Source organism: Micromys minutus, assembly GCF_963924665.1.
Source record: "Micromys minutus genome assembly, chromosome: 10".
NCBI classification, from domain to species: domain Eukaryota; kingdom Metazoa; phylum Chordata; class Mammalia; order Rodentia; family Muridae; genus Micromys; species Micromys minutus.
This window is the reverse complement of record NC_137979.1, coordinates 51,087,380-51,112,124: the sequence shown is the minus strand read 5'-3', so window position 1 is coordinate 51,112,124 and position 24,745 is coordinate 51,087,380. Positions and strand designations below refer to the sequence as shown.

The 24,745-nt window shown below is 37.5% G+C and overlaps 1 protein-coding gene across 1 annotated transcript in view; it reads right to left on the bottom strand.

The window, feature by feature from the left end:
• Positions 1–24,745, bottom strand: part of EFCAB3 (EF-hand calcium binding domain 3) — a gene marked incomplete at both ends in the record, with an annotated part of 388,991 nt that overhangs the window by 216,262 nt on the left and 147,984 nt on the right. The window contains 16 exons of the mRNA XM_080922461.1: positions 747–851; positions 1,436–1,489; positions 3,835–3,939; positions 5,178–5,231; positions 6,072–6,176; positions 7,749–7,802; positions 8,738–8,842; positions 9,450–9,503; positions 12,109–12,213; positions 12,836–12,889; positions 14,366–14,470; positions 14,996–15,049; positions 19,057–19,161; positions 20,205–20,258; positions 20,811–20,915; positions 23,309–23,413. Of these exons, the coding sequence (XP_080778587.1) occupies positions 747–851; positions 1,436–1,489; positions 3,835–3,939; positions 5,178–5,231; positions 6,072–6,176; positions 7,749–7,802; positions 8,738–8,842; positions 9,450–9,503; positions 12,109–12,213; positions 12,836–12,889; positions 14,366–14,470; positions 14,996–15,049; positions 19,057–19,161; positions 20,205–20,258; positions 20,811–20,915; positions 23,309–23,413 (1,323 nt within the window). The remainder of the gene's footprint in view (positions 1–746; positions 852–1,435; positions 1,490–3,834; positions 3,940–5,177; positions 5,232–6,071; positions 6,177–7,748; positions 7,803–8,737; positions 8,843–9,449; positions 9,504–12,108; positions 12,214–12,835; positions 12,890–14,365; positions 14,471–14,995; positions 15,050–19,056; positions 19,162–20,204; positions 20,259–20,810; positions 20,916–23,308; positions 23,414–24,745) is intronic.

The following is a 24,745-nucleotide window of genomic DNA, read 5'->3' as shown; positions in this document are numbered from 1 at the left end:
CCAACTCTTTCTAATCTGGAGTCTCCTTTTGGTTCCATGCATTGTCTACTTAAAGATCCAACCCAGACATAGACATTCAGCATCAGACTTTCTATGTCTAATTTTCCTTCACTGAGTTGATTTTCTTGGGTGCCCTCTCACAGCACCAAGAATGCTAACAGAGCTGGGCTGTGTATCTAGGGATCTGCCCCTCTCTTCAAGGTCTCCTGTGTACTTGAGTATGTCTATGGTATTGTTTGTAATGTCTCCCATTTCTTACTGATTTTGTATATTTTGGCTTTCTTATTTTTAGTTCATTAGGTTAGCTTAAAGGCTTCCCAACCTTTAAGCTCAACCTCTAGCTTTGCTGACTTCCCATTGCTTTCCTAGGCTCTTCCACTGATTCGTACTGTTCTCTTCTTTTATATCCTTCTGTGTTTGGACTAAATTTCTGTTTAGTCCCCTGACTCTGGGTTGTCTATTTGAGATATATCTTCTTTTAAAATGTAGTCAGCAATCTTTCCTCTTTCTGCTCTGGGAACGGTTGAAGGGGAAAAGTGGGGGTGGATATAATCTAAATATATCTTATCCTTGTATGAAATGACAAAAAAATATGAATAAAAATATTTAATTAAAAAATACAAAAATTACTATAACTACCACCACCACCACCACAACAACAATAACCAATCTAAACAAGAGAAAAAGTCCTGGCTTTCCAGTAGCCATTAGAGTTTCCAGTAGCTGTTAGAGCATCCCATACTGACCGCTCACTGGCAAGTTCTTGGTCATGTCTTTATATTCCATGTCTGAAAGTTTCACCCCCATGCTTTCCAGGAGCGTGTTCAGTTTCTTGACAGAAGCCTTCCCACCTTAAGGGGCAAAAGGTCATGGAGAAAGGTCAATGACAAAATGTGACAAATACAGTTACTTCCTGCCTATTACCGGTTTCTGAGTATAAAATTCAAGGTCCATCAAGGTCAACGTAAGTGCACAAAGTCAAACCACAGTGAAAGTAAAACTTGTTTTCTGATTTCTTTTTAAGGATCAGTCATATTTCAAATGCTCTTAGAGATATTTGTATCTACCCTCAGAAGGACACAGAGAAATGCGCACTGAGGATTCTGAAAAGTGCACCTATCATTGTTTCTCTGACGTCTCCATGAACCTTCCGAGTTCTGGACCAGATTTTTTTTTTAATTGTTAGTAATGTGCTTTGTTATTCATTGTTTAGGCTTCCACTTTATTTTCTGCCTTGCCAGTGACTTGAAAGTCCAGCACTAACTGCTGCATGTGTCTGCTGGCACGTCAACGGGACTAGGCACTAGGATGCGGGCAGCAAACACAGATGAGCAGGATACACAGATACGTGACAGACGGCAGAACCAGGGTTCACTAACTGTGAGATGTTATACATGGAAGACATTGGTGACAGATTTTATTGCTTATCACCTACTTTTAAGAGACTTCATAGTGTCCAGCAGTCTATTATGGTAGAAGTTTCCATCAGCTGTAAAAGAAAGCACAGTTTAAATCAGCGTAGGCTCAGTTGAGGTTAATCTTTGGAGTCTGAGCTACTGAGCCATCTCTCTAGCCTCCATGGTTAATATTTTGACCTAATGCAGTATGTTGCCATATTTTTCAAACTGATAATTTATATAGATTTATATATGAAAGGCAAACTTTTAAACTTCCAGAGGAAACTATAGGATATATTTTATGACTTTACAGTAAAAAAATACATTAAAAATTGAGTTCTTAAAATAAATTTACCTAAATCTAAAGGGCATATGTATCATTATGAAAATGTAAAGCCATATCAACATCAAGGAATATTTTTAAAATGTAAACAAAAACTTAGTATTTAAAACAGAAGAGCAAAGAGAGTCACCTTTCTTACACCTGATTTATAAATTCAGTTTTACTGGTGCATAGCTGTATCATTAAAAAAACCATAGATAATTTTGACTTACATCAAGAAGACTGATCAGTTTTAATAGAGGCAGTAAAGCCTAGAGTATTTGCCAACTAACTTTTTGCAGAAATTATTTGCTTGGTTTCTGGCAAGGAATACCAAGAACTTTTATAAAACAGTGAGAAAAATAGAGGCCAACTAGCAAAATAAAAGGCAAAAAAAATCACAAGATGGGCGCTTTGCAAAGGACTAAACAACTATTGATGAATACATAAAAGTTCTCATGAAAGCAACAGTTTTTTAACCCCATGAGTTAGCAGGTATCTGGCAGTGTGAGACCCTATTCTGGAACAGTTGAGAGTCTCTTAAATATTCTGGGGTTTATTGTTGTTGTTGTTTTGTTTTGTTTTTTAATATTTTATTAGATACTCTCTGTATTTACATTTGAAGTGTTATTCCCTTGGCCCACCCCACTCCCATCCCTCCTCCCCCTCTACTTGTCTTCACAAAGGTGCACCAGTTCCCAATCACCCTCCTCATCCACCTCAGTGCCTTGGCATTCCCCTACATTGGGAAAACATGCCCTTTGACCAAAGGCCTCTTCTCACATTGATGCCAGACACTGCTATTCTCCGCTGCATATGCAACTGGAGCCACAGGTCTCTCAATGTGTGCTCAATGGTTGGTGTTCTAGACCATGGGAGTTGTGGAGGATTTGGTTGGTCGACAATGTTGTTCTTCCTATGAGGCAGCAACCCCCTTCAGCTCCTTCATTCCCCAGCACTCTCACTAGGGTCCCTGTACTCAGTCTGATAGTTAGCTACAAGCATGCTCAGCTTCATGGAGAGTCTCTTAAATATTCTGGGCTCTCTCTTCCTTTAGATGCATGTGGCAGGACCACCAACCAAACACAGTTTCATTTTCGAAGGACATTTCTGCCCTAGAATGTTTCTTTGCCTGTTTGACAGTCTGACATCTTAAAGACAATAAAAAGGTGTAAGGAAGGCCAGTGAGATGACTCAGAGGGTAAAGGCTTCGGCTATCAAGACTGATGACCTGAGTTCAGTCCTTGGGGAACACATGAAAGAAGGAGACAGGCATCTGCACTTACATATGATAAAAAGTGTTTCAAAGGAACGTAAGGAAAGTTTTGGAAGTAATGTGTTTAGTAGCTTTGACCATGGAAGGTGAAAGGTATACATTTAGTACACATGAGTTTCTGGCAATCAAACTAGTAGTAGAAAAACACAAATAAAAGCATAGCATCTCTCAATCACAACCAAAAATATAGGACAAACTGCCTAAGAAATAACGATGCAAGTATTAGGTTAAAGGAAACATAGACTTATAATTGAAGTATATACATACTCAGCACTTAGAATTTTAAGGGGGTATCCACTAGAAAAAAATAAGAATCTATCTATCTATCTGTCTGTCTGTCTGTCTGTCTATCCATTATCTGTCTATTTCTATGTATATGAGTGGTTTTGCCTGCACATATGTCTTTGCACCAAGTGTGGCCAGCAGAGGCAAGAAGACGGTATCAGATCATCTGGGACTAGAATTATATATGGTTGTGAGCCACCATGTGGGTGCTAGGAGTTGAGCCCTGGTCCTGGGCAAGAGCAGCAAATACTCCTTTCCATCTCTCCATCCCCCCTGAAAATATTTTAGAAGCCAGTTTGCCTCTTTTCCTTCTCAGAAGTGCAACTCACTAATATGGTGAAGATGCAAAGGAGAGGACCATTCCTCTTTATTATAAGGAGCTTTTCTTTTTATCTAAAGAACGGAAGAGTTAAACGACACGGTTGCTCATATGGCATAATTGGGCTGACTGATCTTATTGTCTCCATGGCCATTGTGATAAAGGTAGCAACGTCCTCATAAGTGAACTTTCACCTGAGTTCTCCTGAAGGCCACAGCGGGGCTTACATGCTTACCATCAGCAGGGAGGTTCTCCATCAGCTCTATGAATTCCTCCTCCATGAGCTCCACTCCCAGGCTGTCTAGAATATCTTTCATGTCCTTGATATTTTCTTCATCTCCTTCAAAGCAAAGAAAAAGCAACAGATTCAAATGTTACTCTAAGGCTAGATGATATTTTAAAATAATTATGTGTGGCTCGGCACTGGCTGCTCTTTTCAAAGGACTTGAGTTTGGTGCCCAGCACCCACATGGAGGATCACAACAGTCTTTAGCTCCAGTTAGAGAGGATATGATGCCTTCTACTGACTACTCTGGGCACCAGGCATACATGCAGTGATCAGACATATATGCAGGCAAAACACCCACACACAAGAAAATAAAGTTCAAATATAAGTGAATAAACAAATAAATTTTGGGTCAGGTGACATAGCACATGCCTCTAATTCTATCACTCTGCAGATAGAGTCAAAGGACCAAAAATTCAAGCCTAGCCTGGTCTATATAAAGTTTGAGGCTAGCCTGTGCTATATTGGGAGAGCCTGCTTTAGAAAGGTAAAGTGAGTGCTGGAGAAATGGTTCTGTGGTTCACAGTGTTGGCTGCACTTCCAGAGGACCTGGGATTAAGTCCCAGCACCCACATGACAGTTCACAACTGTCTGTAACTCCAGTTCCAGGGGACCCAACACCTTCCTACAGACACCCATGCAGGCAAAACACCAATGTGCATAAAATGAAAAGAAATAAATGATTAAAAACAATGAAAGTGAATAAATAAAAGAATGATCAATGCGACTATTCAGTGTTAATATCAACTAGTAAAGGAACCAGAGCACAGAGCCCACCTAAGTGCTTCTAGAAGGAGGTGGGTTTCTTCCCCTGTCCTAGTAAACTGGGTGACTTCAAACAGACACCAAGCATAGCACAGAGTGAATCATTTAGTTTATAAAGAGCTCCGTTTATATTTTAATTGTCTGGATAGTTTTGTAATCAGAAGCTGAATGGGTTTGTTACTGGAATTATGAAGTTTATATTTTTATTAAACGTTACTTCATAATTTATAATTTTATATTTTTAAGGCACGGAGTGCTAACATTGTTAATTAGAAATTAATATACAGGACACGATCTTACTGTTAACAAGGGACAGTTAGAATTAACTTTAAAATATGTATAATCCCTGGGGAAACCGGGAAAGGGGATAACGTTTGAAATGTAAGTAAAGAAAATATCCAATAAAAACATGTATAATTCAAAGTATAACTATAGTTAGATATAAGCAACAGTAGAAGAGAAGGGAGAAATCGGGATAGTTATTCAGATAAAAGTGATACTTTGGATTTAGAAAAATCACATCTCACCTATGAGAGCGTTCACTTCCCTCATCAAGTCAGGGAAATTTACTCTCCCGTCACCTATAAGAACAGATTATTAGGACACAAACACTGTCAAGAAGAAAAATGAGCAAATAAAATTTACGTGACCCATAAAAATTATCTGCATTATGTTTCGAAAATCACCTTCCCATTTTAATGACCAGCTCTTGGAAAATCGGGACATATTAGTAAAAGACACCCTGTTTCCGTGCCTTAAACAGGAGGCAACTTAAAGGATGTCGATGTTATAATAATAACTTTTGTGTGCTTTTCGTGATCTGCGGTTAAAACATTAATTACGGGAATACACGGACTTAAATGCTAATTAAAAGAGAAATATTTTAGATGAGACGAAGTCTGTGCAGCTTACAAAAACTGTAAATATTCCGATGAAATGGTAAAAGGGGAAGCACAGGCATGCTGTACACTGCTGTGCACGAGACTCTTGCAAGCCCAAGCCACACCAAGCCACTGAGGCAACCTGAAGTCAGCCCATTTCCTGTGCACGTTTGCAAGCCTAGATTTGACGATGCTGCCTTCTGTTTATTTGTTCCTTACTTGGGAGCCTCACTGGAGGGGACGCTTACCCCTCCCTTGGACTCTTTACTGTGGGACCCCCAGCAGACTTCCATCAGTTGACTTCTGCTGGGTGTTTTGAGCACCTAATTTGATGGTCTGTTTGTCTGTCTCCTCTTTTCTATTGCTTTAGACTGTAATATACTCAATAAATTCTAAGAATCAAATCCAAGACAGAAATTTGTGCTTGAGAATTAAAATAAAAATTTTAAGGAAATTCCACAAAGTACACAGAAAAAGTTCAATAAGCCAGTTTGCAAGCAGTACTCTACAGCAGGCAGATTCAGCAACTCCAAAGCTCACCTTTATATGGGAGGTTTGCTTTTAGAAGATCAAGCTCCTTTTCAGTAAGTTTGATTCCCATGTTTTCTAGGGCAGCGTTTATTTTATTTTGTTTAATTTTTCCTCCTTAGAAAGAGAGATATATTAAAGTGAGAGGTGTTTTAAGTATTAGAAATATATTAGCTGCATTATATTAAAATACAAAGTAAAGAAAACACAATGCATTTCTAGATACTAATACGGCTTTTAAATATGAATGAACCCTTAGAATTCTGTATTAAATAACTTCACATTTGTAAAACTCATGAAATAGTTTATAAAGTTGTGATTGAAGACAATGAAAATGCGTAGCAGAAAAACTCTGAAACAAGTAATATTTGCTTCCACAGATATTTCAAAAATTTAACCGACCTGGTTTATCCACATTTGAAGATAGTTTTGAGTATAGATCATTAAAAATAGAAAAAAAAAGTATTGATTTAAAAATATATACCTTTCTCTATAAAGTCCCTGAGAGGATATCAGAGAGGACATGAATTGGGGCTGGGAGTGTATAGAGAAGAAAATGAAATTTTAAAACTGTAAACCAGGGGGCCAAAAGAGAAGATAGATGTTAGTTAGCATGGGACCCATGGGCTGAAAAATCCACCAAGGAAGTGACCAGTGACGCTCTTGGCTACATTGGTGTTTTGCTTACACATATGTCTGTGTAATAGTGTCAGATACCCTGGAACTGGACAGTTGTGAGCTACTGTGTAGGTTCTGGGAATTGAACCTGGGTTCTCTGGAAGAGCAGCCAGAACTCTTAACTACTGAGCCACCTCTTCAGCCCCAAAGTGCTTCATTTTTAACAGTGACGTTCAATTTGCTTAGTGATAATATTTCCAAGTTAAAAAGTGTGAAGCATCATGAATTGTCACACTAGGTTTTTCGAGAAATATGTTGGCTGTCTTCTTCCAAAAGGCTTACAAATGCCAGTAAGCATCCTTCCTTCAGCTGGAGAAGCATCCTTCCTGCATCTTCTCAACAGGGGTCAAATGTAGAGCTTCTAACTATTCCCAAATTCCTCCTTTTTTTTTTTTTTGAAGTAATTACTGGGAAACTCAAAGAGGGAGCAAACACCTTCATTAAAAACTTAATGTATTTGTTCAGTTTTCTTTAGCTGAGTGTCACTAAGAGCATGTTCTAGCTAACGAAATCCTATTGAAAGACTGGACCTCATTCTACCATGCTCATCAGGTAAAACACATGCCACCAATCCTGATGGCCTAGGAGCCGTCATGGGGATGGAGAGAACCAATTCCCACGAGTCGTCCTCTGACCTCCTCATGCACACCGTGCATGGGCACAATGCCCTCAAACACACATACAAAATCAGATCTTTTAAGAGGAAAATACTGCTTAATATCCCTAACAATAAGCATGATTAATTCTGGGTCATCTGCACTTCTCTAGCTGATCCCAGAATAATTCTTGTGATTGTCATTTTATATGTCAACCTAGAATGCAAGGGACAATCTGACATCTTATTTTGAAAACAATACAAGAGATTGTGGGACTTTTCACAAAGGTAATAAAACAAGTCACTCATTGTAGAGGTAAAGGGCATTTATAATACTGAAGGTAAATTCAGAAAGTATGAGATGAGAACTCTTAAACATAATTTAGACATTGATTCTCAAACGGCTCTCCACTCACCTTTGAATGACTTTACCCCACTCAACAATCTGTTCTTATAGACCTTTCCAGATTCTACAATCAAAAACATAAAGTAAAAAAAATATAATACAGATGCTTGTAAAACATACATTTCTTCCTTTCTCCATACTATAACCATTTTTATTTATGGTCACTGTAGCACATAGGCTGGCCTCAAACTTCTTATTCCTCCCCAGTGCTGGTGTAGAGACCTGTACAAACGCACACACTCAGCTATACACATTTCTTAATTTTCGAGAAGAATTTTTTATTATTTAGTGAATAAATGATTTTATACTCCAACAAAGCCCAAAGAGTTTAGAAACGAGAACTATCAGTCTCACGGACTATGCAATTTTGACACCTGAGATAATCTTTATTACTTCATTTTAGAATTTCATACAGGAATGCCTGTGTTTTTATCACATTCACCTGTCTGAAGTGCCTGTGTCCCCTTCTAGAGTTTATGTCCTTTTTCTCTACAGTTACTCTTGTCATAGATACTGTTGTATATGTCTTCCTGAGTCCACTCAGTGTGGCTACACATGTGTGGGCATAGGGTTGGCTACTTCAACATAGGCAACCTGTCAGCAGGTTTGTCCTTGAAGAAAACGGACTCTCCCACCCTCAGTGGCCTTCAGCAGTCTGTAGTTCAAAAGCTCTCATCAAAAAAAAAAAAAAGAAAGAAATAAAGAAAGAAAGAAAGAAAGAAAGAAAAGAAAAGAAAAAAGAAAAGAAAAGTCTGCATCTGAGTCAGTTTTAATAGGCCCAACTATGCTGATGTTCACGTCGTTTTTGACTTTTCCCACCCGATTCTAAAAATTCCTTATATCAGCAGCTTCCTTTTGTTTTTCTTCTTAGACTGGTGTTGTACCTGCCATTCTAGTCACAGCAAAACTTTATTTGTACAACATTTAAAATACTATGTATTAAAAAATAAAAAAAGAAACCTTCCCACAGTGAGACTAAGCCCCGCCTCCGCATCTCACCATCAACAGGAAGTCCGCTTATCAGCTCCATCCACTCCTTATCTGTCAGCTCGAGACCCATTTTCCCCACTATCTTCGGAAGAACCCAAAAGTCAACCTTTGGTCCTTTGAAAAATGTAAAATATTATCATTCCAAACATTCAAGAATAATTATGTCAAGAAGCAATGTAATTTTAAAAAGGTGTGTGTGTGTTTTTTTTTTTAAATCGGAGGGGAAAGTTTAAAAACAGTAAAATTTATGCATATGGAATCAACATGTACCATATTTACTTGTTACAAAGAAATGCTGGACTGTATTTTATGATCTGAGGATTAGTCCAAGGAGAGGGAAATAAATTTTATCTGAATGACTTCTAATTAAGCTATCAGAATCAATTCTTTATGCATCTTACCAGAGAGCATAGTATATTTTCTTTCTTTATAATTTTTACTAAATTATGCTATTTGCCCCTGACATAGATAACAACTGTCTTTTATGGTTGTTACTTGATGTGGTCTGGTTTGGGAGTTTATTAATAAGGCTTCAGTAAATGCCAGAATAAATGCCCTAGAAAGCTGACAATGTCAATGTTCTACACCTTTAACCAGGAAAGGGACAAACTGTAGGACAAAAGCTCACATTTTATCAAAATTAAAACAAGACAGATCAGGAATAGAATCGCAGAACAAGCTATTCTACACTTCTGCATACAGCCCGACGTTTGGGTCTCACCTGTAAATGTGTTCAATCCCTTAAACAATTTCTTCATTGCAACTTTTCCAAGGACTATAAGAAATTCAAGTAAAGAAATAGATCACATGACTCAAAAATAGCAAGAGGAAAATATTCTAGCAACATATTCGAGACTCTATGCGGCTTTACCTTCTTCATAAGAATGAGTCAGAATAGCTAAAACAATTGAACAATTTCAGCAATGTGGCTGTCATTTAGTTCTACAGTGACTTGAACTTTCCTCACACATGGGGTAAGACTCAGAGGCATTTACGCTAAATAGCCTTTATTTAGATCAGCCCACTAAACAGGATGTCGGTCAGTTTTATGTTACTTGATGGTGTTTGGAGCTGACTAACTGCTCCTGTCTTATATTCTCAGTCGGCACTGACATGTTTTCCCAGGCAGGTTCACTTATTCCTTTGATGTGTAAGTGGTAACTGGGGGGTGCTTCTGGGTAAGGAGACCGAACTTACTGCTCCATTAATATCTGATCAATACAAAGTGACACCACTGCCAGAGGCTAGTTAAGGTACTTTCCAATAGGTGTAAAGATTAATGTATCAGAAAAATATTAGAGACTGGCCTTGTAGGAAAGAGAAAGAGAGAGGGAAGGAGGGATAGAGGGAAGGATGGAGGGAAGGAGAGAATTATTGCTTTTCTAGTAGTTAATAAAAGGACAACAGCTCATTCCATGGCAGGAGTATAAGTCATAGAAAAGAAATGGTAGCTCTCCAACAAACATTTGAAAATGTTTCAAAGGTAGCACATCAGTAGTAAATTAGTGAGGCTCATCATGAAATAGATGCATATGTATGCATGATTACTTTAAATAAAAACTAATGGAAATAATTCCATTAAGATTTTGATGAGAATATAATTTTGATTTGATCTTATCTTTGTAAGAGTAAATATATATGCCTATCCTAAAACCCAGGTACTCTATAAACTTCTAATTTATATATCTATGGAAATTCTTTGACATGTGTATCATGAGGCACACTTTTGGAAGGAATCATTGTAGCAGTGAGAACAAGAAACAATGAAAATATCCACCAAATAGAAAAATTATAAATATATTGTGGCATATTCATGCAATAAAATATTACATAGCAATAAGAAAGTATTACTTTTGTGGCATTAGGGGGCATTTGGGATTCAATATTGAAGTAAGCTCCAGAAAATTTGTGAGACATTGTAATAAGATTTTAATAAAATTCACAAACTGATAAATTCATATATATTTTGAAATATTGTTTAGGAATAAACATGCACACACTTACCTGAAACATGTGCTTTCAAAACAAGAGGCCTATAAATGCAAAATTTAGCACAGCAGTTTGCTAGCAAAGGTATGAGAGGGAGGAGATTCCGTATAATGCAGGAAGCATTGTTCATATATACTGCTGAAGTTGCATGAAAGAATTATAGCTTTTATTTACAAATACTTCATAATGCATATTGTATAAGGCATAATTTTACATTTACAAATATCACACTTAAAGCCACACATTCAGTATCAAGTGTATTCACACCATGCGATGTTTCCTTAGCATAATGCCTGCCAATTATTGGTAGAACATTTGGCCAGGACTTAAGTGTTCATGGCCAAGATCAGAGGGGAAAAAAATGGAACATTGTCGGTGAAACTCATTTTAGTTTCTTTTATATTGCTCCATCCAAAACATGTCTTTCACTGTCTCACCTTTTACATCTTAAGCAATCTGGGTGGTTTGAACAAAATAAAAAAAAAAAAGTTTAGATAAATCTGGATTTATTTTCATGTTTGAATTTTTTCAATTTAATTATTTCCCACTATTTAATACGTAGCAAACGTATCCATAAAACACAAGTAATACTGTTAGAATAAGCAGGTGCACTCACAGAAATATTTCTGAAAACAACACATATCCTAGTGAAGGCCACAGTCATCAGCAGCATGGATGAAATGGCGTGTGATCACAATGGGTACTGCTCGCCCAGAGTCCCCACCCCACCCCGTCTCATACGCTTCTGTTTTACTCTTTCATGATGAAATTACTCTGTGGTTTGATACAGTTGAATGTAACCATTGTCCCAGGCCCGGGCAGTTGGCGCCAGGGAATACAGTGATTAGACCAGGATGCTCAGAACAGAGAAATGGGCCCACAGTGCTGCGGAGAATCCTCCAGTGTCCTTTGTCTCATGCAAGGCTTTGCCATGGGCCCAAACTATCATGAGTTCCTGTTCCTTGCTTTGTTCCCTCAAATGGTGGCAATGTCTGGATTAAGTGGGATTAGTAATTGTGGAAATGGTCATTTTGGTGGATGGCTGGGGCGCTTGAATCCCTCCTACCCTCAGCATTCACTGCTTCTCATTGTCATTTTCCATGCGATTTGTCTTTACTGCTTTCATTGAATGTCACTCTCAGACGGCTTCTACATTTATCCTTTCCTTCAGCTCTTCCTGTTCCAGTAGAATACCTGATCGAACTCAGTTTACCAGTCAGGTGACAAGAACTGTATCACGAATGAAAAAACATGAGGTCATCGCCTCCTTTTATATTTGAACATTTCCAGCTGTGCCCGGTGGACATTTGGGGGTAAACAGACTGACTACCTGATGTGTGCACACAAATTCCTGATTTTCCCAGTGACTTCTAAACATCCTAAATGCTCACCATCAGCACCCAGGTTGTGCTTCAGATCCTTGATTTCTTCATTTGTGAGTTTCCACCCCATGTTTTTCAAAACCATGTTGAGTTTATTGACATTAACAGTCCCACCTAGGAAAACCAAGAGGAACTATTAAAATCTGATGAATTCTAATTCTAAAGTTCTTCATTTCAGTGAAGGTTTCCAGTTATATTGAGACTATACGGGCCACAAAAAGTCAACAATGAGTTTTAAAATGGGAATTATTTCCTCAGTTTGAACTGTGGTGCAGTGTTTACAGGCCTCCAGGGACAGCATAAAGTCTCATCAATTAAATGCTGTCAAGGTGAACTCAGTCAATGGCTTCCTACTTTTCTCTCTTCCTGGCAGCAGGGATTGAACTCAAAGCCTTACTTGTAGAAGCCAATTCTACTCCTGAGCTATAAGACTAGCCCTGCTATTAATTTTCACATAGGCAGTCATCAATGAGACTTGTACTAATAAAAATGTCATGTTTTCAATAATAAGTTGTTCTGACTTGTTTACTTTATAGATTATAAGATTATCTCAACTCCTGCCTAAATTGTTCCCTTTGCTTCACATTCTTCTATGATTTTCTTTTTCAGTAAACATGAATGTAATAAAGAGATTTTAAAAATCCAGCAATTAACAAAGAAATTAACAAAGAAAAATAAATGAAAATGTAGGTAAGTTGATGGATCTCTTCCATTTTTTTCTATGCACTTCACTTACGATTAATAGACTTCAAACCATCCATTATCCTGTTCTTGTGGACTTTTTCTTTAGCTACAAGAAACATAAATCAGGTCACACATAAATGAATCATGTAGAGTAACTAAGGCAGCAAAAGTCATAATTTAAGGTTAAAAAATTAGTAAATTGTGGGGCATTGGTTCTCCCTTCCCACCGTGTGGGTACTGGGGTAAGAACTCAGTTCATTAGGTGTTAAACACCTCCACCTTCTAAACCATCTTGACAGCCCCCACTCTCTTTTTTGAGAAGGACATTGTTCAACCTGAAGCTTGCTATTGGACAGCCAGTAAGCTCTTGGATTTTCTGTCCCTGTCTCTGCTTTTCCGTAGTATTAAAGTTTTAGCACGCAGTGCCATGCCCTGCTTTTTATATGAATACTAGAGATTTGAACTAAGGTTCTCATACTAACATAGTCCTAGTTACTTTTTTATTGCTGTGACAAGACACTATGACCAAGGTAACTTATAAAAGAAGTCATTTAAATTGGGGCTCACAATTTTAGACAGAGTTCATGACCATCGTGGGTAGGAGCATGGCAGCAGGCAGGCGTGGCACTGAAGCACTAGCTAAGAGCTCACATCTTGAGATACAGCCATGAGGTAGAGTAAGATAACTGGCAATATTGTGGGTTTTTGAGACCCCCAAAGCTCACCCCAGTGATAAATTATTGACAGTTTTTATCCTTTATAAACCACACATATTTTATACATTGGATATCCTATTTGGTGATGCTTATTTTTAGTTGAGTCTTGTTTAAAAACATTTTTTTTTAATTTTTAAAAAATTATTTTATGTGCATGGGTATCTTGTCAGTATGCATTGCCTCTGCACCACATGTATGCCTAGTGCCCACAGAGGCCAGAAGAGGATATCAGATACTCTGAAATGTTATTACAGATGGTTATAAGCTGTCATATCTGTGCTGACTATCAAACTCAAGCCCCGGGAAGAACAGCTGAAAATTTATTAATTTTTATTTTATTTTATGTGTATAAATGTTTTGCCTGAATGTATGAATGTGTAACTGGTGTCCAAGGTGGTGGAAAGAAAGCATTGGATTCCTTAATGTATGGTTATGAGATGCCATGTATGTGTTAGGAACTAAACCAATGTCCTCTACAAGAGCATTAACTGTCTTAATCAGTGAGCCACCACCCCAGCCCCACCCCAACCTTTTAACCTCAAGATGTTTTTTCTCTCCTCCTTCATTGTCAGTCTTCTGATGCTCTTACACATATTCAACTATTTCATATTAACATGTTACTGTCATCTATCTACCTATCCATTTATTATCTTTCTATCATTTATCTGCCTACTTATCATATATATATATATATATATATATATATATATGATATATATATATATATATCCATTGGTATGAGATAATTAATATAAATAAAATTTGAAAGTATTTTGATGCATTTTAGAAAATCTTTATACACATTCTCAAAAGTAATAAAAATGTACATTACAATCAAGAGAATGTTGACATTTTAAAACACTTACTAGTGATGGGTAGATGTTTTAGCAGCTCTTTGTGTTCCCTTTCTGTCAGAGTTATCCCCATTTCATTCAGAACATTTCCCATATCACGGATATCAATGTCTCCTCCTTGAACATTATAGAAACAGGCATATGTTAATGTGGAGAAATCTATCCTCCCTACAAACATGTATGAAGGTCTATTTAGTTACAACAGCTATATTAATGCACACAAATATTCAAAATGCTCACAATTCTAACTACTTGGGACAAAATATAATTTTTCACTATTATTAGTGTGATAATAGACATAAAGATACAGCTTACAAGAGGTAAATTAGTATAATGTGGGTAAATTTTTACATTAATTTTATCAGAATCCCATTTCTCTTCTAGTTCTCAGTAAGAAAAATTTTATCTTTATGAAAATCCATTTATAATTCTGTGTGCTAATATAGATTTTGAGTTAGTGATAATTATTGATCAGAAATTTGAACTGAACCAGGGCTAAAATGCTAATATTTTAAACTACAATTTCAGGTAGTTCATCAACATAGAATAAAAGGAAGGCAGAAGAAAAACCAATCCAAAACAATAGTACCATATATATATACAATTTGGTATAAAACTGACCATAGATTTATGGAGACTAACCTGTAATAGCTTCTACTGTTCCTAGCACTTGGCCAAGATGAATCTTTCCATCAGCTGCAAAAAAATCATAATTAGCACAAGAGATTAAAAGTTAAGAATTGAAGCATATCAGCTTAATCTGAATTAATCAAAATAAAACAAGAATAAAGACAAGAATCTAATCTATGGCGTAGGACTGGCAAAGAAAACGTTTTATAAGCTTTATGTTTACAGAAAAGTTAGAATAATAGACTAATGTTGGAAGGGGATTTGGAAAGTCATATTTCTAATGCAAACCCCACGTTCTTTCCAGGATTTATGTTGTCAATCAAATTTTCATTACTGCGCGCGCGTGTGTGTGTGTGTGTGTGTGTGTGTGTGTGTGTGTGTGTATGTGTGTGTGTGTGGTATATGTGTATGGTGTGTATGGTGTGTATGGTGTGTGTGTATGGTGTGTGTGTATGGTGTGTGTGAGAGAGAGACAGAGAGACAGAGAGACAGAGAGACAGAGACAGACAAAGACAAAGACAGAGATAGATTTTTCATGTGTAGCCAGGCTGGTCTCAACTTGGGCATTTTTCTGCCTTGGCCTCTGAGTGCAACTACACCAGTGACTCCTCCTCAGGTACATTTACCTTTATTGTCATTTTACCTGATAACTTGGAATGACTGATGATATGTGTTATTGATCTTTTGTTAGTAATGCATTTATCAACTCTGGATAAATGTTTCCATTATGAGGAAAAAAGACTTAGTGCTAGAGAATCGAGGACATATAACAGCATTTCATTACAAAGAAAGACTGATCTCTGGTGGGAGGGACTATGAGGTCAAGGCAGAAAGAAGGTGGTCTGAGGCTCAACAATGTTGGAGTAGTTGCCAGAATATGTCCTGGGAAGAACTTACCCAAGACATGACTCTAAAGTCTCACATTGTTCTATTTTCCTACCAGACCGCAATTAAGAAACATGAATTCAAGGATAAACTTATGAAGAATTTCAGAATATCAAATTTCAGAGCATTAAATCTCAAACATGACATTCTTCTGAGCTTGAATTTATATTGTTTTACCAATTATATATATATATATATATATATATATATATATATATATATATATATATATATATCACAATACAAATAAATTCTTTACTCCGAAGACTCAGTAGGAAAGCTAAATGCATGAACTGTAGATCCTGTTCCTTAGGCCTTCATATATAAGGAAGCCTTTTAAATATATGACTATGAATAACAATACTGTAGAAAATAGCAATCAAAGACAAGATGCCCAGTAACTAGAGCTTGAGGGATAGGAGGCTGGAGTAAGGTAATGACAGAGAAGTTGGGGTTGTAGATAGAAAGAAAGGGCCCTGAAGCTTGCCCTCTTTAAACCAGCTCCCCTACTTCAGAACTTAAGATATGTCTGAATGTAGCTCATTACAGACTTCAAGACTATCTCAGTTAGTGAGGTGTGGAGATGACCAAGTCAACAAATGCTGCACAGGAACTGAGTTCAGATCTCTAACACCCACGTACAAAGATGAACGTGCTTGGTGTTGTAGTCCTAAAACTAGGGAGGCAGAGACAGGAAGACCCCTGCACTTCCTGGCTAGCCTGTCTGGCCCTATTTGGTGAGTTCTTGGCCATGAGAAACTGCATCTTACAAGGTGGAGAAGTGATAAAGGAAGACATCTGACATCAACTTTTGGCCTACACCACACACACACACACACACACACACAAACCCCTACATATCCCTCCATACCCCTACACACACACACACACACACACACACACAAACACACACACACGTATATACACCTTTTCATACATACCCCTTTCATACACTTCTACACACACCCCTACACACCTAAACACACTCATATACACACACCTTACATATTTCTACACACACACACATACCTACACACATCCCTACACAAACACACCCTTACATACAGGCCCCTACACTCCTATACACACACACACACACACACACACACACACACACACACACACAAATACACACACAACTTGTTAATCAGGATCAAAACAGCTACACAGTGGTTTGGGGTTTATTACATGGGAACATTACCCCAAAGGCTCAGAATACCCAAGATACAATTCAGAGACCACATAAAGCTCAAGGAGAGGAAAAACCAAAGCATGGATGCTTCAGTCCTTCTTAGAAGGAGGAACAAAATACTCAAGGGAGGAAATATGGAGGCCAAGTGCGGAGCAGAGACTGAAGGAAAGGTCATCCAGAGACTGCCTCACCTGGGGATCCATCCCATATACAGACACCAAACCCATGAGAAACTGCATCTTACAAGGTGGAGAAGTGACAAAGGAAGACATCTGACATCAACCTTTGGCCTACACCCCCCCACACACACATACTCCCCTACATATCCCTCCATACCCCTGCACACACCCCTACACACACACACACACACACACACACACATACACACACACATACACACACACATACACACACACACACACACGTACACACACCCTTATATACATACCCCTAGACAATATTGTGGATACCAAGAAGTGCTTGCTGACAGGAGCCTGATATCGCTGTCTCCTGAGAGGCTCTGCCAGAGTCTGACAAATACAGAGGTGGATGCTCACAGCCAACCATTGGACTGAGCACAGGAACCTTTTTCTGAGTTAGAGAAAGGACTGAAGGAGCTGAAGGGATTTGCAACCCATAGGAAGAAAAACAATATCAACCAACCAGGTTTCCTAGACTCCAGGGACTAAACCACCAACCAAAGAGTACACATGGGCAGACCCATAGCTCCAGCTGAATATGTAGCAGAGGATGGCCTTGTGGGACATCAATGGGAGGAGAGGCCCTTGGTCCTCAGAAGGCTCAATTTCCTAGTGTATGGAAATGTTGAGGCGGGTTGAGATGGGAGTGGGTAGGTGAGAACACCCTCATAGAAGCAGGGGGAGGGAGGATTGGATAGGGGGATTCCAGAAGGGAAACAGGGAAAGGGTATAACATTTGAAATGTTATAAATAAATAAATAAATAAATAAATAAATAAATAAATAAATAAATAAATAAATAAATATCCAATAAAAAATAAAAGTAAAGGTTCTAAGACATTTAAAAAAGGGAAGGTAATGAGGATATAGTCCTAATTAACTTGTACTAAGTAGATTTAGTTATAGTCATATTTTTCTTCTGTAAGTGTGCTGGTTGTCCTGAAATCACAGGGTGCATGTATGGTTTAGGCAAGTATAAACTGATTTCCATTATTTCCTATCAGAAGCAGTGACTTAATTTGTTTCCTGTATTCAGTCAGTCCAGTCTCCATTCATTTATTGAATATTTCAGGCATATTCCCTCTCAGTTGCTCCACTGATTTCATCATGTGCCAGAGAGAATAGCGCTAATGTATTTAAACATGACACATCTTAAATGATTTAAAATTTTAAAATTAACTTGTTCTTTTGCCAAAATAAAATAAGTAGGAGGCCATTAGTCCATGATTGTTTCAGCAAGTGAGCTGAAATTGTCATTTAACTGACAGATTGGGAAGGAAAAAAAATCTAAAGGAAACCAAACTTAATCCAGTTGTAAACAGCTACCAGCCATTAATCACAGGGATCACATAAAACAAGGCAATTCCTCACTATAGCCAATCAGGTAATTCTCTTGGTTTCTACAGTTAGACTGTAAATGCCTATATGGCTGGTCAGAGCTGTTATCTCTGGACTGGACAGACTGAGGCAAGAAGATAGTAAGTCCAAGGCCAGCCTGGGCTACATAGAGTGACTTCATTTCAGACAAAAGAAAAAATGTCTGCTATGCACACTGCTGAAGTGTCTCTGAATTCTCTGAATGTCTGGCTCTGAGAGTGATCCAGATTTTAATATTCATACTCTATTTTATTTTTCTTTAAACACTCTAATGCATATTGTTCTCAAATTGGGACTGGTTTTTTCCCTTGCTTTGAAAAATATTTTATATGTAAAATATAAGTAGTTAATACATACTTCCCATAACGTGCTCATGATGTCAGTTCTTGTCTAAAATCCACTGAGATGTTCAATACTCACCAGTGAGTGGCAGATTTTCTGTCAGACTTTCATGTTCTTTATCTGTGAGTTCAATGCCCAGACTTCCCAGAACAGTGTCTAGGTTACTGACTTTAACCATTCCTCCTTGGGAAAGAGACAAAAAGAGTTATAAAGAAATTAGCTAATGCTTCCAAAATGTGCATATATCTAGGCCTAAACTTGTAATCTTTCTTCTATCTCAGCACAACAAATGTATTCGAGTACAACTTATTCGTATTAGTGAATAGCCATTGAAAGATAGCTCAGCCAGCAGCTATAATCAATCAGTCATTTACAAGAGAAGTAGTCTAAGGTTGAAGCATTGCTTGGGGCTGTGATTGTGTGCTTTGAGTTATGCAGCTTTAAAACTTACCTGTCCAGTAAGGCAAGAGCCTACCAAAGATAGAGCTGTCTCCATGGGGCACAGAAGGAACACACCGGGTAAGCCTTCCTCTAGAACAAAGGCATGGCAGCACGTGAGAGTGGAGGCTCCTGAGAGTCAATCGGCCCCGTTGGTACAGCTTAAGATGTATTAAAAGTTACCACCACTCTCTCCACCTGACAATACCCTCATCATCCAAAATTCTGCAAAGAACATCGTTAACTGGCACCATTCCAGGAGACTGGACTGTAGGGGACTGGCTGAGCCTGGAAGAGACACTGTCATCACTCAGCACAAAGCAAAACTTGACAGTATTTGTCTTCCCTTCGTGCTCTTTGTGATCAATTGTGTTGAGTAAAGAAGAGGGAAGGCAATTTAGCCACAATCCACACTTTCTTCTTTTTCCTTTATTAATTGGCTCTAGGGAGAATAATATAGTATAAAAAATGAAGATTCGTTTCATTTGTGAAATAAAATGAATAATCCTTCCAAATTGCTATTGAATGGATTCACAGAGAAATGAGTAATATTTTATATATTACATTCAGCGTTTCTTTAGATTTTTAATGATTATTTGAGGTCATAAATTTAAAAGGCTGAAGAGTGGATATCTTGTGATGATATCGTATGAATAATTATATCAAAGTACTGAATATAGGAAATGAGAAATTTAGATATGGAGACATAGGCACAGTTAAAACCCACTGTTAAGAATGCATTGCTGACTTGTTAGCAGATTTTTCTGCCAATCACACTTCTTACAAACCTTTCATGGCCTTCACTTCTTCCAACATTCTGTTCTCATACACCATTCCAGATTCTACAAAAAAAAAAAAAAAAAAAAAAAAAAAAAAAAAGTGAAATTTATCCCCCAAGGGGAAAAAAAAAAGTTACACAGTTGTTGAACAAGCAGCTAGTTTCAGTAAGATTTTAAAGCATTTTAGAGAAATCTCCCCTAACATCCTATGAAATAAAAATACATTTTAAAAGGTAAATTTTCATAGAGACAAATATATATATGGGGAGAGACCTGATGGAGAAGCTGTCTAGAAACTATCTCCATTCTCTTCTGTTTCCTCTCTTGCACCCTCCTCTCCTTAACACAACTTATTCTCCTTGTTTTTTCTTTTTTCTCTCATGTGCTTAGGGGTCAGTAACATGCATGGGTCATGCTGCTACAATGACATCAGTTATGATGGCAGAAATATTGAAGAGCTTGGTGAGTCTTAGATTAAAATTCTATCACAGGGAATGGATTTTTTCTTATTCATTTTCAGCACGTTGTAGAAGAAACAACAGAAGAGATATGTTTAGATTACTATCCATGACCCCTAGGAATCCAGTCCCTTAGAAAGGCATTTGCGTAAGTCACCATTGATGGGGAGGGCATCCCGCAGTGTCTCCTCTTCTTTTTCAGAGAGTTCAATCCCCATGTCTCTCAGAACTGTTAGTAGATTGTTGGCATCAATATTTTTACCTTTTGAAAAATAGTAACATTGATATTTGGTCATTTGGAGAACAATCTAATTGTGTCCAGTCATAAATACCTCATCTTTCCTATCTCATCTTCAACTTCAACTAGTAAAGTGAGAAAAACCACCTTCAACTACAAAGAATGATCAAAGAAACCACAGAGCATTATCCCTTGACTTTATAAAATCAATATGCTCTTAGTGATAAGTTTGTTTGTGGCTGATACAATTGAGCAGTTCTTTGGGTTAAGAGTTCTTAGCAATTTAGAATGAGAGACTTGTAATCTGGAAGGAGAAATTAACAGGGCAATTCTTAATTATGCGATCATTGTATTCAAAATAGCATTGATACATGGACCCTCACCCCAAAAGTTTTAGCTTGTTATTTACTATGCTCATCAAAACAAGGGGCTATTTAAGTCCTGTAGGAGGAAATAATACTATTGATGTATAAAAGGTAGTTACTTCAAATTTGTTTCCAAAACTAAAACATTTACATTTTATTATTAAATCTAAGACAAAGCCCCAAATAAGATTTTTTGAGCATGTACTAGTTTAACAGTCATAAAACAAAATATTTTAATTGGATAATTTTTAAAATTATTTTAAACATTAACACATGTCAAACTGGATACTCACCAGTATAATCTTTTATCATATCTAGTAAGCTTCTCAATTTAACCTTCTGATTATCTGTTAAAATATATATATATGGTGAGCAGTGATGGCACACACCTTTAATAATAGTCACACTAAAGTATAAAATATAAATAAGTTAATATTTATAGACTCCATAATTTTACCCTATGTTTTTTTTTCCATCTTCTGGGCTAGAAACCCTTTATCATGATTACCAGAACACAACCTATTATGGGATAGAAAATTTTGCTTGCAGTAGTCAAGAGTCAGTTCCAATATTAAATTACCTTCTCCCATAGTGTCTTCTTGATGTTTCTCATGCCCCAGAAATCTATTTATTCTGTAGACTCTATTTATATCATCAATGAGCACTAGAGTTACAAGTTGCCATGTGTATAATCATAGTGTTTTAATTTGAATTTTAAGGGATACTCCTATGTAATGAGTTGATATTTTCTGTCTCTAGTTTCTCATTCTTTTGCCATAAAGAAGTAAATTATTACTCTGATGATTAATATATTTTATCAAGCAGAAACTAAATATTTATTTGTAAAACTATTTAAAAATAATTGTCAGGGAGGCATGTCACATAGCTAAAATTTGCTCAGAATTAAGGCAGTTTAGAATCTCAGAAGTTTATCTTTTATTACATAAAAAATGACTAAGAAGTGTTTTCTATTGTTCACTCCAAAATATAATTGTCTGTTTTTCTAATTGCAAGTAAATATGTTTAAATGTTTTATGCAATTGAGAAGCTGATAATCAACACTGTTAACTCAAACATACCCATAATAATTTGAGATTTTACTAATCATCCTATTGACAGCTGAAAGCAACCAGAGGGAGTATCAGTTTCCACAGTGTCACTAAATCCCCCCAGAGGAGAACCTTCGTTCCTTCTTCTCTTCTTTAAAAGCAAATAGGCTATCACAACTTTCTGAAAGACTTTCGGGAAAACAGTTCACATATTACCCTAGCTAGTTCTTAGGGTTTGTGAATTATACTTTAAAGGGTTGCATGATTTTAGTGTGTGCAGCCAGGACCACGATCACCTCAGGCCTCATGTGCATTAGTCTGAGCCAGCACCTCACCATACTTCTACTGATACCAACACACAGTGCACATTGACTGAATAGTGCACAAATGTGCTCTGTCATATGCGGCTTCTTTAACTCGTCCTTTAATCAATTTCTTTGATCTCCTGCACTTCAACACAAATTCAGCTCTAACTGCGTTTCAGAATTTGCTTCTAAATTCCTTAAAAGGGTGATTGAGGACATGGCCCAAAGATCATGGGGTTTGGCCTGGGAAGCAGGATATCACACATTCCAGATATTGTAGCCTGAAGGTTTGAAGGCCCTTGATGCTGAGAAAGTGAGGAAGTGTGATCGTATGGCTGTGGTAGTTGTCTCTTTTGTTAATATTCTCCAGCCTCGAGTTGCTAGTTTTTCTTCCCAGCCTTAACTTCACTTTCTTCAGCTCTCTTCCCCCAGATGCTTGTCTTTCTATGATTATTTTCTAGTCTCGGTAATAGTTCTATTCACCTTTTTAACATTCCCTTGCACCTAAAATTAAGGGAATTCCTGTCCTATATCAATAAAATAATAAAAAGAAAATACTACTTAATTTTATTCTGCATTCAGTGTTTGCTTTTATAAGTGCTGTCATCTTAATGGAAGAATTCTTTTCTGGAGTTCACGATATACATGCACCCATTCTCAAAAGTGTCTGGCTAGAAAAATTAGATGTACATACTCACCATCAACAGGCACTTTCTCCAGAAAATGTTCTATCTCCGTGTCTTTGAATTCCATGTCCATGTTTTGCAAAACTGTATCTATGTTAGCAACATCCACAACCCCGCCTTTGGCAAAAAGAAAGGAATCTTTAAAAGATGGAATAACCTCAGAATCTGACACAAGCTATGCATCACTGTCCGTTCAAAGCCCAGTGCATTATGGGTGGTTGTACAAAGACTGCCAACAAAATGGCCCTTAGGCCCTTAGGATCGCTGATTCAGCTAACTCCCAAAGCTTGTGCACTAAGTCCTACCCTACTTGCAGAAATAACAAAATGAAAGTCACATAAATGTGGGCAACACGAGGATTAAATCTTGCTTCTAATCCAGAAAAGAACACGTGGTCCTTTCCTCAGAGTATCTCCAAATAGTTTACCAAAGACTTTTGAATCATTCTTCTGAAAGGCCTGCAAAATCTCCATGACGATAAGATTGACACCTATGTCACCCAAACAGCTTTAGGAATAAACAGCTACTGACACCACAGGGAAGAGCATCCTCTTTGCTTTCTCACTCCTTTCTCCTAGGAAGGATCCAGTGTCATAAATGTAGTGTTAACATTCTTGTGTGTGTGTCATGCATGTGTGGCGAGTGGTTTGTACAGTTTTAAGGCTTACACGAACCACAGCACAAGCTCACCCTGCCACTTCTTGCATTGTTTTTGTAGTTTTGTGCGTGTTCATATCCAAACGTAGACCTCTCCATTCATGCTACTTCCTATTGCTCTACGATGACAATGAGCCATGACATGCTGACCCATTCTCCTACAGATGGATAGATACGTAGGTGGTTTCCCAAGTTCCTGTTCCCAGAAACAGCACTGATTGTGATAACAGTGTAACCGAATGGCCCAGGAGACAAGCTTCCTCCCCTTCGCCAATACGCATATTTCAGTAGAACAGCTGGGGGAAAGTATGCATGTGTTTAACATTCTGTAATTTTACCTCATCTCTTGTGGAAGTGATTAGTCAGTTCACACTCCAGCAGTGCATGGAGGCTCTGTTCTTTGCTATCATTTTGTACTGTTTGATTCTTACACTTTTTGTTGAACCTGACACGTGTGTGATGGTTTGCTGCTTTCTTACTTAGATTTTTCACAAGTGTCGATGACATGAAATGTCTTTTATAATATTGACTGGTTGTTAAAGTTTTACTACTGCATTTTCCAGCTTAATACTTGATATTTGATTTGTTCTTGCAGATTTGTGTGCGCTTCTCTATTGTACACATTCTGCTTCATATGTTTAAAAATAACCAGTGTATCAAAACTAGGGAAAAAAAAAACCTTTACTTATTATTAGAGTTGTAAGGATTCTCCATACTGGTTTCCAGAGTGGTTGTACTGGTTTGTAATCCCATCAGTAGGGAATGAGGGCTCCACTCTCCCCTCCCACTCAC